General features: G+C 38.5%; 1 protein-coding gene across 1 annotated transcript in view; it reads left to right on the top strand.

Annotated features, from left to right (window-relative positions):
* Positions 1 to 3,401: 3,401 nt before the first annotated feature.
* PLG (plasminogen) overlaps positions 3,402 to 14,742 on the top strand; it is a 71,286-nt gene continuing 59,945 nt past the window's right edge. The window contains exons 1-2 of the mRNA XM_036768820.1: positions 3,402 to 3,516; positions 13,883 to 14,018. Of these exons, the coding sequence (XP_036624715.1) occupies positions 3,468 to 3,516; positions 13,883 to 14,018 (185 nt within the window). The 5' untranslated portion in view covers positions 3,402 to 3,467. The remainder of the gene's footprint in view (positions 3,517 to 13,882; positions 14,019 to 14,742) is intronic.

Here is a 14,742-nt window from a genome sequence, read left to right on the forward strand (position 1 = left end):
TATCTTTTAATAGCTTATGTGGGGTGGAGACTGCTGCCATACTAGGGATGGATTCCTTCCTTACCTAACACACCCCTCTTTAGCTTTTTCTGATTCTTCCAGCTAGTATTGTCTCTCACCCTTCTAAAAATTGATCTCGTATTTATTCTGCAAATATTTTAAGCATGCTTACTTATGTACATGTTCTTGTCATTAGAATGTTCATCAGGGGAGGCAGAGCCAAGATGGCAGCTGGAAAGCAGGGACTTGCTTAAGCTCTCCGCCAAATCCCTGCAAACACCTGTAAGAAATGGCTCTGAACAAATTCTAGAGCTGTGGAACCCATGATATAGCAGAAGGAAGCAGGTCTCCAGCCCAAGAAGGCCTGGATGGTCACTGGGAAGGGTGTATCACACCAAGCTGGGAGCGGAGTGCAGCCCAGCGTGGGCTGCGTCAGGACAGATGAGACCAGGAGTTGGGTGGAGCAGGCCTGAGGGCCATGAATCATTGAGCTGTGGCAGTTACCAGACTTCCCAACCCACAAATGCTGAAGACCACAGATCAGGTTAGTGGGAAAACTGCTAAATCGGTTAGAAAGCGGTCTGGCCCCAGTCCTGGGGGTGGCTGAGGTAATGCGTGGAAGCTCCTGCAGCTGCTTTCAGAGCTCCAGCATTAGCTGCTCCCAGAGTCCCTGGTTCACACAGTGGGAGGAATCAAGCAGCAGACCAGAGCAGGAGTACAGGGCTTGCTTTGCTCTGCTTGGATCTGGATCACAGTCCTGGTTGATGGTTCTTGGGGGAGGAGGAACACTGCTGTGGCAGAGCTTGTGGTGATGGTGGAGTAAAAGTAGCTCTGAAAATAGCAGCGCAGCACCTAAAGCTTGGGATAAAGTACTCTCTACTCTACAAGGAGTCATACTCTGACAAAAAGCTGAAAGGTCAAGTAGTTGGCTGGGAACATGGCCAGGCAGCAAAAAAGGACACAGACTCAGACTCAGACTCAGACTATAGAACCTTTTTTTGGTGACAAAGAAGATCAAAACATACAGCCAGAAGAAGTCAACAAAGTCAAAGAGCCTACATCAAAAGCCTCCAAGATAAATATGAATTGGTCTCAGGCCATGGAAGAGCTCAAAAAGCATTTGGAAAAGCAAGTAAGAGAAGTAGAGGAAAAATTGGGAAGAGAAATGAGAATGATGCGAGAAAACCATGAAAAACAAGTCAATGACTTGCTAAAGGAGACCCCAAAAATACTGAAGAAAATACCACCTTAAAAATTAGATTGGAGCAAGTAGAAGTTAGTGACTTTAGGAGAAATCAAGATATTATAAAACAGAACTAAGAGAATGAAAAAATGGAAGACAATGTAAAATATCTCATTGGAAAAACCACTGACCTGGAAAATAGATCCAGGAGAGAGAATTTAAAAATTATTGGACTACCTGAAAGCCATAATCAAAAAAATTGACTTGACATCATCTTTCAAGAAATTATCAAGGAAAACTGTCCTGATATTCTAGAGCCAGAGGGTAGAAGAGAAATTGAAAGAACCCACCAATTGCTTCTTGAAAAAGATCCCCAAAAGAAAACTCCTAGGAATATTGTTACCAAATTCCAGAGTTCCCAGGTCAAGGAGAAAATACTGCAAGCAGCCAGAAAGAAACAATTTGAGTATTGTGGAAACATAATCAGTATAACACAAGATCTAGGAGCTTCTACATTAAGGGATCAAAGGGTTTGGAATATGATATTCCAGAGGCCAAAGGAGCTAGGATTAAAACCAAGAATCATCTACCCAGCAAAACTGAGTATCATGCTCCAAGACAAAATATGGATTTTCAATAAAATAGAGGACTTTCAAGCTTTCTTAAAAGTAAACAAGAAAGAGAAATCATAAGGGACTTACTAAAGTTGAACTGTTTTGTTTACATTCTTACATGGAAAGATGATGTGTGTAATTCATGAGACCTTTCTCAGTATTAGGCTAGTTGAAGGAAATATACATATACATAGACAGAGGGCACAGGGAGATTTGAATATGAAGGGATGATATCTAAAAAAATAAAATCAAATTAAGGGATGAGAGAGGAATATATTGAGAGAGGGAGAAAGGGAGAGATAGAATGGGGTAAATTATCTCACATAAAAGTGGCAAGAAAAAGCAGTTCTGTAGGAAGGGAAGAGGGGGCAGGTAATGGGGAATGAGTGAATCTTGCTCTCATCGGATTTGACCTGAGGGGGGAACACCATACACACTCAACTGGGTATCTTACCCCACAGGAAAGTAGGGGGAAGAGAATAAAAAAGGGGGGATGATAGAAGATAGGGGGAGGAGGTAATCCAAAGCAAACACTTTTGAAAAGGGACAGGGTCAAGGGAGAAAATTGAATAAAGGAGGACAGGAAAGGATGGAGGGAAATATATTATGTCTTTCACAACATCAGTATTGTGGAAGTGTTTTACATGATGATACACATGTGGCCTACGTTGAATTGCTTGCCTTCTTAGGGAGGGTGGGTGGGAAGGGAAGAGAATTTGAAACTCAAAGTTTTAAAATCAGATGCTCAAAAGAAAAAGTTATTTTTGCATGCAACTGGGAAATAAGATATATAGGAAATGGGGCATAGAAATCTATCCCACCCTACAGGAAAGTAAGAGGGAAAGGGATGGGGAGGGAAGGGAGGGTTGACTGGGGAACGGGGCAATCAGAATATATGCCATCTTGGGTTGGGGGGAGAGTAGAAATGGGGAGAAAATTTGTAACTCCAAATCTCGTGGAAATCAATGTTGAAAACTAAAATATTAAATAAATAATAAAAAGCAATTATCCTTAAAAAAAAAGGATTGTGATTTGAATTGGTATACCTATCTGAATGAAACCATGGATCCTTGAACAGTAGAAGTCTATGCCCAAACAGTATCTTGCATATTAGTAGGGGTCCACTAAATGTTTATTGATTGAATGAAATTTATAGTCCTCTAGGAATAATTGTTTAGAGAATCAAGCAATAAAATAACAATTTTGAGTTGAAGAGTTGAAGTTTGGTAGGATTTGGGAAATTTAATCAGAATGTGTCGGCTTGAGATTAGTAACAGAAGGCCTAGATATTTCAGAGCCAGTGTGTTTCTCACTTTCTTTTAATGAGCCAGGAAGGGAATAGAGGAAGGACACAAGCATATGGACTATATGGAGAAATAAAGATGAGGGCAAGCATTTAGAAAAGTCAATGAGAGTGGGGCATGGGGAGGAGGACTACTTGCATCACTTCCTAGCATCTAAAACAAATACTGGCATCAAACATTTTGTAAGCTCTTCCATGGAAGGTAATGTTTGAACGCTTGGAGCAGAATGGCAAGGGTCTCTGGGAGAATAATTAACTTGATTTGACTGTTTTTTTCGTTGTTGATGGTCCTTTTCTCTTGTATGAGTTAATAAAGCTTGGGGCTTTGGGACACACAGCCTTCTGGACCCTGCCAGTCAACCCCAAAATGGAATATGGGAAAGTAGTCTTTCTCTTTCTTTTATTTCTTAAATCAGGTAAGACTTTGAAAAATATTTATTTTAATGGAATATATAATTTTAAGAGCACCTATGTTTTCTATTTTTTTTTGTAATTTCAAGATGTTTTTCTAGGAAAGACTAAGCATGTTGCAAATGCTTGAACAGTTAAGACCAACAATACCAGTTAGCTTGACTTAATATAAAAATGATTCTTGAAATGACTTTATGTGTAAATGTATGGTTCTTTCAGCATTTGGTCCAGTGAATTGTCAGGCCAAAAGGTGGCAGAAAATTGGAGAACTTATCAGGCAATGATAGCAATTTCCCTATATATATTGTCAAAATAGCAGAGATAAGTGGAGTAGAGAGGAAAATGAATTACTTTCCAAGTTCCAGTATACTTAAAAAGGAAGGTTAGACAAAATATTCAAACCAGTCATTTGCCATTCTAAAAAAAAGTTTGGCTAAGTGGCCAATAAATAAATTCCATTATTATGGCTCTTAATTTACTTAAATTAGAACATTTTTCACAAAAGGTTTCCCTTTAAGACAAATTTAAAACTCCACTTTGAGTATTACAGTCTACTCTTTAAAATTAGGCCCATATAAAGGAAAAATAGGATCCTAGAAATAGTTACAGGGTACATCAAAGACGTGTAATTATGGTGTGTGTGTGTGTATGCGTGTGTGCGTGTATGTGTGTGTGTATGTATAACTGGATGTCTAGTTAGGAAGATGTAAAAAGTGGGGTAATGGTTAAATGCCCCTCTATAGCAACAACTCTGTCCGAGAGGTTCTTTAGCCAGACTGTCCATTTTACTACTCAATATAATCTGGGTTTTTTGTTTTACTTTAATGAATTGTTAGAACAATCTTTGTTTTCCTGCTTCTCATAACATGAGCATTCCTTAAAAGTAATTTAGAAATAATTTAGGAAGGGACAGACATAAAGATATGGATTTGCCTAGTCTATCTTTTTCAATGTTCTGTATGAGTTAACTAATTTTCCATAGTATTTCATTATATAAAAGATGTTTGGATAGATGCTCTAGAGTTGGCATAAATGAGAAGATAGAAAAGTTTACAAAACCATTTTTAAAAAAACTGTGATCAAGCACTTGTTTATATTGCTAACTGCCAGAAGAAAGAAAAGCAAATACAGGTCAGATAAGGAATAAGTAAATAGCTATTTATGGGAAATGAAGGTCTGTTTCAGCAATCTGAACATAGGTTAGAAAACTAGGGAGAAACATTCATATGTCAGTTTATAACACACACATGCACACACACACACACACACACACATACACACACACACTACTTGTCTTAGCCAATCTAAGGGAAAAAATTCTTTAAGAGCACACATCTTCTTAAATACGAGAATTTGTCTTCATTTTAATTTTTCTTTAAAAAGATTTTTTAATTTAAAATTTCCTTTTTATTTTGCACTTTAGTGTCATTTTTCTAGAGCACTGAAATAGCCCTTCCAAATGGATTGGAATGAACATTTTACATCTGCATTTAGCTAATGTACAAGTATTCTACAATTTTGCAAAAATAAAAAACCCTATGATTTATTTTTTAAAACGCATTTGTTTCAATAACAATATATTCTCACCTTGGGCTTACTCTACGAAAATATTTTTGCTGCTAAAATATTTTATGTTGCCATAAGACTTCAAATTCCTTCTAGAATACAATAGCTTTGAGAAAGTGAGAAAATAGACAAGCTAAACAAATGGTGTTTCTTGGGAAGGGCCAAAGTCAACCCCAAAATTCATAAGAAGAAAATATTCTAGAGTTGTTCCTATTTCTCTGGAATAAAAACTCTGAAATGGGTTCTTTGTGGTATCTTCTCAGGATCTTCTCACAGTATATTAGATTGGATGTTTCCAATACATACTTAATGGTGAACAGTAAATCCTGTCTCTCTTTATACATTATTTTAGTTCTGTTGCCTTTTTGACTCCCTACAGAACTTCATAAAGTCTTAACTCCTTTCTTTAGAGATTTATAATTAATTTACAAAGTGTCCTGGTCTACAAAATCGATAGCAAAACTCTCTGAGACTTGAGAGCTTAGCCTGGAACACAATGTAGACCCTAGGCTTTGAAGCTTTTAAACTTTCTATAATTAAATCAATCAATTAAGCTGCTTTCTACGTGCCAGGCACCATGCTAAATGCTGGAGAGACAAAAAAAAATCAATCCCTGCCGTAAAGAAACTTACATTCGAATTGGAGAGACATACACAAATCTGTACTTAGAAGATAGCTACAGAGCATATGAAAAAGTAGAGGGGGAGGCATTAGTAGCTCAGGTTGGGGAAAGGCCTCCTGCATGAGGTGGTGATTAAGTTGAGTCTTTTTTAAAAAAAATCAATCAATTAATTAATTATTTTTTAGTTTAAACACTCAGTTCCACAAGTTTCTAAGTTCCAAATTTTCTCCCCCTTCCTCTCCACCCCACTCCCCCATCTCAAGATGGCATGTAATCTGATATACGTTCTACATATACCTTGACATTAAACTTATTTTCCCAATAATCAAGTTGTAAAGAAGAATTATAACCAATGAAATGAACCATGAGAAAGATGAAATAAAACCAAAAATAAAATAAAATAAAATAAAATAGAGAGCAAATAGTTTGCCTCAATCTGCATTCAGACTCTGTAATTCTTTCTCTGGATGTGGATAGCCTTTTCCATCATGAATATTTTGGAGCTGTCTTAGAACCTTGTATTGTTGAGAAGAGACAAGTCTATCAAAGTTAGTCATCACAGAAGGAATGTGTCTGTGGTGGTGTGCAATGTTCTCCTGGTTCTGCTCTCTTCACTCATCATCAGATTATATAAGTTTCTCCAGTTCTCATGAAGTCCATCTGTTCCTCATTTGTAATAGCACAATAGTATTCCATCACATTCATATACCACAAATTGTTTAGCCATTCCCCAATTGATGGGCATCCCTTTGATTTCCAATTCTTTGCTATGAAAAAAAGAGCTGCTATGAATACTCTTGTACATACGGGTCCTTTCTCCCCTTGTATGATCTCTTTGGGTTATGGCCCTAGAAGTGGTAGTGCTGGGTCAAAGGGTATACACATTTTTATAGTCCTTTGGGCATAGTTCCAAATTGCTCTCCAAAATGGTTGGATCAGTTCACAACTCCACCAACAATGCAATAGTGTTCCAATTTTCCCACATCTTCTCCAGCATTTATCATTTTCTTGTTTTGACGTGTTAGGCAATCTGACAGGAGAGATGTGTACCTAAGAGTTGTTTTGATTTGCATTTCTCTAATCAAAATGATCTAGAGCATTTTTTCATATGTCTATAGATACCTTTAATTTCTTCCTCTGAAAACTGCCTGTTCATATCCTTTGACCTTTTATCAATTGGGGAATGACTTGAATTCTTATAAATTTGTCTCAGTTCCCTATATATTTTAGAGATGAGGCCTTTGTCAAAGACACTGGTTGTAAAAATTCTTTCCCAATCTTGGCTTCATTGTTGTTTTTTTTTTAAAAAAAAAACTTTTCAATTTAACGTAATCAAAATTATCCATTTTGCATTTCAGAATGCTCTCTATCTCTTGTTTAGTCATAAATTCTTCCCTTCTCCATAGGTCAGACAGGTAAACTATTCCCTTCTCTCCCAAATTGCTTATAGTATCAGCCTTTATATTTTGACTTTATTTTGGGTATATGGAGTAAGATATTTGTCTATGCTCAATTTCTGCCATACTGTTTTCTAATATTCCCATCTAAGTTGAGTCTTAAAGGGTAGCCAGGATTCTAAGACTCAAAGGTTAGGAGTGAGAGTATTCCAGGCATATGAGACAGCCAGTGTAAAAGATCAGGGATGGGAGAATGGAGCATTGGATGGGATAACTAGCAAGTAAACTTACAAAACCACAAGTATGTGGAGGAGATTACTGTGTAAAGAAGACTGGACAGATAGGAAGGGGTCAGGTTGTAAAGATTTCTAAATGTCAAACTGTAGAGTTTATGTGATCCTAGAGGTAATAACTTTTATCAAAATCTTATCTCAAGATTCCTATCTAGTCAGTCATCCATTTGATTATTCATTGTTGGGAATGTCTCATCTAAGAATGAAAAATTAGGTCTTCAGTAGACATTGGGTGACTACTTATTTGGGTGGGTAGGAGATATTTTGGTAGGGGTTGAGTGGATGCGATGATCTCTGAGGTCTCATAATTCTAAGATCCTACAGATTCTAAGTTCTAGAAGGACACATCCTACTCCTCTTTCCATTTGTCTACCATAGTATCATTATTTGACATTGAATTTTAAGACCTAGTCAAAGATAGGACTTTAAGTCACTGCTACTACAGCTGTGTGACAATTCAGGTTAGTGTGGCTCATCAATAGACTGGAAACTCCAGAGGAGACCAGTCCTATAAGCCATCTCAAAAGAAATTTGGATTGGGGGGCAACTGGAAGGAAATGAAAATCAGTTTAATTATTAATTAATTAAAATTAAATTGAACTAATAAATTAAATTAATGATAATTAAAATTAATAAAATTTTAAAAATTAACTTTAAAAAAATTCATTAATAGTAGTGACAAAATAATGAATAAAGGAGGTTAAAACCAGGAAAAGATGGAAAGTGAACTGTGCTATGCTGGTAAGTGTGGAATGGAAATAGGAGGGTAGTTAATGGGTCCTCATGGTCCACATCTGCTTTGTTTCAGCCGGTGCCTTACCATCATCAATCTGTCAAGTCAGCTTTCTTTTTTGTCTCCAAACTTCAGTAACCAAAGTGGGAATTTTGCTCCTCCATACTTAGCTCCCCTCCCAATATACTCATCAACTTTTGGAAGAGAAAGAGGTCTCAGTAGGGTTCAACCTAGGAGATCCTCTGTCTTCTGAATTTAACTGAGAGGCAACAGTACATCTCATGCTTCCCTGAAGGTAGGCAGATCCTTTTGGGAGGAAAGATAGAATGCCAGAGTAAGTTTAAAAAAAGAATGAGATAAAGTAATGGATGGGTGACACTGATCTTAGGAAAGTTGTTGAATAAAAGCACATAAATTTTACATGGTTTTAAAACTTTTCTATTAAGTATGAATATTATTTAACCTTTATTAAGGGTTGACAGGATGGACACCAGGCTCTTTAGATAGCTAAGGTATTAAAAGTCTGGGATGGATTTTTCTCTTGGCTTGGCACAGTGCCTGGCCTTCAATCAGGGTTTAATAGATGTTTCTTGAACCAAATTGAATGGATTAACAGTCATGTTGGGGTGCTAACACCTCAGAAATCATGTTCTGGGACACATGTTAGGCACTGCCATCTTCTAATGACTGAGACAGCTTTGCAGAATCTGCAGCTCTAAATGTCTTTAGAAGATGGCAATCTCTCACTAAGTGTAGGGACTTTCACTTTTGTCTTTGTATTCCCAGTGCTTAATATAACATTTAGCACGTAGTGGTTACTTGATAAATGATAGTTAATTATTGAATTTTCAACTAAGGGTCTCTAGCAGCTCAGGGGACCCAGTAATTTGCATTCCAGATTCCATATTGAGGGGAAAGGCTCTGGGGTCCTCTTCCCTTAGAGCTTCCAGGGACTGCTAAGGGATGAGATTACTACACAAACCTCTGAGGCCACTCATGCAGCATCAAGATGGCCCTGGGAACATGGTACTATTCTTTTACCACAAAGGGCTAGCAAGTGCTGCAGTTGTGTAAGACTTATAGGATCCAATCAGGAGTGTTCAAAGGAAAGCAAATGTGACAAAGGTTCTCAGACTTATCACAGAATCTCTTGAGTTGGGAGGAACCTAGAAGCTTTCTAGTACATCCTGAGTATCGGGACAGCTAGGTGATGCAGTGGATGGAGCACCAAGCCTGAAGTCAGAAAAAGCTAAGTTCAAATCCAGCCTCATATACTTACTGGCTGTGTGACCCTGAGTAAGTCATTTAAATCAGTTTGCCTCAGTTTCCTCACATGCAAAATGAACTGGAGAGGGAAATGGCAAACCACACCAATATCTTTGCCATGAAAACCCCAAATGGGGTCATGAAGAGCTGGACGTAACTGAACAAGAACAAATATCCTGAGTAAGAATCTCATTTACAACATACTCAAGTGAGCTTTTAGTCTTTGCTTAAAACATTTCCAGTGAGAGGGAAATCCCCATATGAATTCTACCGAAGGACCTGGGAATATCTAGTTTGGAGAAGAGAAGGTAGGGGGAGACAGCAAACTTTTTCTTTAATTTAGCCTTAAAAGACAAAACTATGGGTGATGAGTGGAAGCTACAAAGAAACCAGCTGAGGTTGAGATAAATACCTCCTACTACTTAATCATCCCAAAGTGCAAGGAGATGTCTTAGGATGTGGTGGCTTCCCTTTCACTGGTCGTCTTTCAAGTAAAACCTTTTTTTTTGTATATGTATTTTGTAGCAGTAATTCTTGATCACAGATTATGGATGTAATTCTGGAAGGGACCTCAGAGGTTATCTTGTGCTATTGCTTTATTTTACATATAAAGAAATTTAGGCCAAGGAAGTTACATGACTGGCCCATGTTCACACTGGTAGTAAGCATCAGAGGATCAAGTCAAGACTGCAAAGCCATCGCTGCTGCTTCCACTGGACAATGTAGCTTCCTTCACTTATTAGGTGCCCTCCAAATCTGAGATTCTGTGAATTGTTATTAATTGCCCCATAGCACCTATAACATTTATCAACACTCCCCCTCCCTCAGGGTATACACAATGTGCTTAACAATAGCTGTGGACTCTACAAAAACACCCACATACCTAAGTAAAAACTCAGATGCTCTTTGTCAGGTGTCATAGTAGTAGCTGCTGTACTGGGTTTAGTCTTAGAAAGCCTGGACTAGAATGTAGAGATTATTAAACCATTTGTGGGGGGGGATCATGGCTCTCTTTGGCAGTCTGGTGAAGCCTATGGACCTTTCTTTGAATAATGTTTTTAAATGCATTAAACAAAATGCCTAGGACTACAAAGGAAATCAATTATATCGAAATACACTTGGCAAACTATTATAAGTTCACAGACTTTGGTTTAAGAACCTCTGCTCTAGTGGTGGGGTCACCTTGGCTTCTTTTTCTCATGCTTTTCAGCTCATTAAATCCTCCACTCTAATGTTCTGGGGACAAATTATTTAAAGCTCATGTCTAGGTCTGCCCTCAGTGTACTCAGGTAAAAGGTATTCAGCATAAACTGCAAATTAGTTATGGGACAGGTATATTATTCTTGCACACCAAAGAATGCTAAACATAAAAGATACAATGAGTATTGATAGAATGACTTAAAACAAGATTCAATAACTTATCAGTACTGTTACAATCTGCTGGGAGACTGATATTAGATATCATCAAAACTTGCAGAAGTTTGAAGGCCTTGATGTTGATCAGGCATTTTAGATTTCACCTTGGTTCTCACTGGTCCTCTTCAAAAACAAAGGAAAAACAACCCTATGTTCTTCTAAGTTTATATTTTCAGGGTATTGTTCCCTTCTTCTTGTAGGTCATCATCTTCTCTTATTAAGAAAATCCCATTGCCATTAGTCAGCTTCACTCAGTGAGCCCAGTGGCTCCAAGAAGCTGTAGCATTTGCAGTGGCCACACCCTGGTAAGCCATCTAAGCAGACAGGCTAAACCAGGTTGAGAGTAACTGACAGGCCTCAAACCCATTGGTGATTTAGTGGGATGTCTACCCCAAGCATGTGAAGACTTTCCGGGTAGATGAGAACAGTGTGTTCCAAAAGCCATGAAGGCAGCTGTGGAGCGCTTAGAACTTGATCAGACATCCATAATGCCAAGGTCGTCCACTGAATTCTGGGCCATAGCCAGTCATTTTGACTTTTGTCCTGCCACTGGACTTTGATGACTCAGGAGGAGAGAGTGAGGCTGATGATTTCACAACTCTGCATGACTTAAATCACTCCCAAGTCAAGACATCACCCGTGATGTCATTGGTTGGCCCTCTTCGAAAATGAAGGGTGGACAAGACGACCTCTCAAACTCCGAGCCTGGACGCGTCCACTTGAGATTGATGTTTAGGAAAGGAAACACAAAGGAGAAAAAGAAGCTAGGGGCCCAGATGCCACATGAAAGCAGTAACCATGATGCTCAGGTGAGAAAGGGCCAGCCTATCCCCACTTCTTGTTGTAAGTCTCCTTTGATGCCACCTAGATGGGCAAAGGAAGAGTGAAGTCTTTCTATTTAACTGATACAATATTTTAGTCTCCTGCTACTGTCACAAGGTAAAGGAGGAACAAGGGACCACTCAAGGTTCTTTGCTTCATCCTCAAGTGACCAGTCTATTCACTGCTAGGCTACCGCATGGCCAGAAGCAGTCATGAAGCTCATCATCCTCAAAACATCCAATCACTGAGTCATCATATTCTCAGAAGTATTGAGGGGGAGCTCCAGACACACAGTCACTGGAATGGCTTTTATAGTTGAGTTAAACCTCTACTATGTGTGTCAATATCATTAAGGATGCCTTCCACGACATAACAATAAAAATAACTGTTTGATGATATTATAATAAAAATCAGGTGAGATATAAAACAGGTAGCTGTATGATCACCAAAGGCATACTCTATGGTCAAGGAGGTTAGGCAGCACAGAGTCCTGGTCAAGGAGGGATTCTTGTGCATTGTGAATCCCTCTAGATCAGAGGTGTCAAAATCTAGGCTATACCTGGCCACTGGAGAGCAGCCAAACCAGATTAAAATGTAATTGGGAAATGTTTAACAAAAATAATAAATAAATAACAACAACAAATAAATAATAAAAATGTTTAACAATAATAATAGATAACAATAATAATTAATAAAATAAATAAGAATACAGTACAACACAGATCATATTAATTTGTGGCTTTTTAAGTCAACATGTGGCCAGAAGGTTTCCTTTCTATTTGAGTTTGACACCATCATTCTACGTTATCCTGATCATGTGATTACATAAAGCCCCAAGACACTACAGCATCTCCTGGAAGAGAGACCTGTAGTCACTCAACCGTGTTTGGTCTATACATCTACACAGAAAAGACTGAGTGGATGAAATATCTGTTTCAACAGATTCCAATGTACAGTTGGATAAATACCTTGTTGAGATTGTCCAATAGTATGTGTACATCTAGGACAGTAAGGTAGGCCTGATGGGCAGCTAGGTGGTGCAGTAGATTGAGCTGGGCTTTGAATCAGGAAGACTCATCTTCCTGAGTTCAAATCTGGCCTCAAACACTCACTAGCTTGTGTGACCCTGGGCAAATCACTTAACTCTGCTTGCCTCAGTTTCCTCATCTGTAATATGAGTCAGAGAAGATCTCAAATCACTCCAATATCTTTGCCAAGAAAACCCCAAATGAGGTCATGAAGAGTCAGAAATGACTGAACGACAACTTATCTAACAGGGTTGTTAGGAGATTCAACTGAGATTAAGTTTATAAAGGAAGTTTACAATTGAGATTAAGTTTGTAAACACAAGTTTAAAATTTGGTTATTATCATGATGACTGGTGCTGCTAATTGCATAAGTAGAAAGGTAGTAAGGTTTTAATAGGGGACATATTAACAAAACTCCCCTTCACTTTCAATATATCTTCTTTAATAATTTTAATGCCCCAAATTTCCTTGGTGCAATGGTTCATCATTAAGATGAATAAGGCCTCCCTTCCCTTCCCACCCCCGCCACACACACACACACACACACACTTATACTTAGTTTCATGAGTTACTCTAGCTGGAAACATTCGTCACCATCTTCCAGTGACAAGCCTTTCCAAACACATATAGTCTGGTCTTTGGGTGACACTCTGTCACTGGGCCCACACAGTCAGTCAGTTAATAAACATTTATTAAGCACCCACTATGTGCCAGGCACAGAAGATACCAAAAGAGGCAAAAGATGGTTCCTGCTTTCAAAGAATTCGCAGTCTAATGGATGAGATGTTCAAAGCTTTCCTGAACTGGTAGCAACTATCACAGCCTGTGTTTCTCTGACATGGCCCTCAAGAGCCCAATCTCATTTCCGAACCATAATGGAGCCTCTGAATAAGACTCGAGTGGAGGTTTAGTTTACTCTCTTCATTCAAATAGTAGCATGCTGCTTTACCATATAGTTATAGTCCATTAAAAGAACTACTTCAAAAAATTTCTTCGTGGTGAGATTTATTTTTGGATTCACATTAAATAGCAACTCTGTGAAGAACTTTTAGGTAGCTTCAATGGCTTCCCATTGCTTGAGGAAGAACAGTCAAACTCCTCATTCAGGACTCCTCATGTTTTAACCCCCATTTACTTTTCCTTCCTCTGAATTCCAAAATATTGATGATATTCACTGAATGGTGTTTGCCATCCCTTTAAACAGTTTTCTCTTTTCTACTCTCTCTAGGACAAGGAGAGCCACTGGAGAGCTATGTAAAAACAGAAGGGGCATCACTTTCTAATTCCCAAAACAAACAATTTGAGGCAAGTAGTGTAGAAGAATGTGAAGCAAAATGTGAAAAGGAAACTGAATTTGTCTGCAGGTAAGTTCACTTGGGCCCCAACTGTGCGTGCATTCTGCTGGTGGAAACACTATTTTGGGGGCAAAGCAAGAATTTATTTAAGGATTTTTTTATCAGCACAAGGTAGATTTAACAAGACAAAAAGAATATGGTGGTGTCATAGCTGGGCGTGAGCAAATAGCATTAGCCTTTTAATCTTCCCTATGTATCTCAGAGTATGCTTAACTAATATCCACTCTAGAACATTAGGCACATTACTGTCTAACATGGGCACGTATGGCACTTCTGTAACTCCCTGTTGGTTACAGTATAAAGGCCAACCTTCTTAGTGGGAATCCTTTTCAAGGGCCTCTAGAATTTGTCTTCTGCCTACCTTTCTAAGCTTATTTTTCACTGATTTTCCTCTCTCTAAATTTCAATAGCACTTTGTACCTCCCTCTGGTACTTATCACATTCTACATTGTATTATGGTATTAGTAGATTATAAACTGCTGAGACCAGACTTGGGAAAGCAATGTAGCAAAGTGGATAGAAGGCTGGTATTAGGATCTGGAAGACCTGTTCAATCCCTGTTTCTAGCACATCCTAGATCGTGGGTGGGGAACTTGTGGCCTCAAGGCCACATGTGGCCCTCTAGGTCCTCAAGTGCAAACTGTTCTATGAAGTTTGGAATCAGTCAAAGGGTCACACTTGAGGACCTAGAGGGCCACATGTGGCTTCCAGACTACAGGTTCCCCACCTCTGT

The sequence above is a fragment of the Trichosurus vulpecula genome, chromosome 7, assembly GCF_011100635.1.
Source record: "Trichosurus vulpecula isolate mTriVul1 chromosome 7, mTriVul1.pri, whole genome shotgun sequence".
Classification (NCBI taxonomy): domain Eukaryota; kingdom Metazoa; phylum Chordata; class Mammalia; order Diprotodontia; family Phalangeridae; genus Trichosurus; species Trichosurus vulpecula.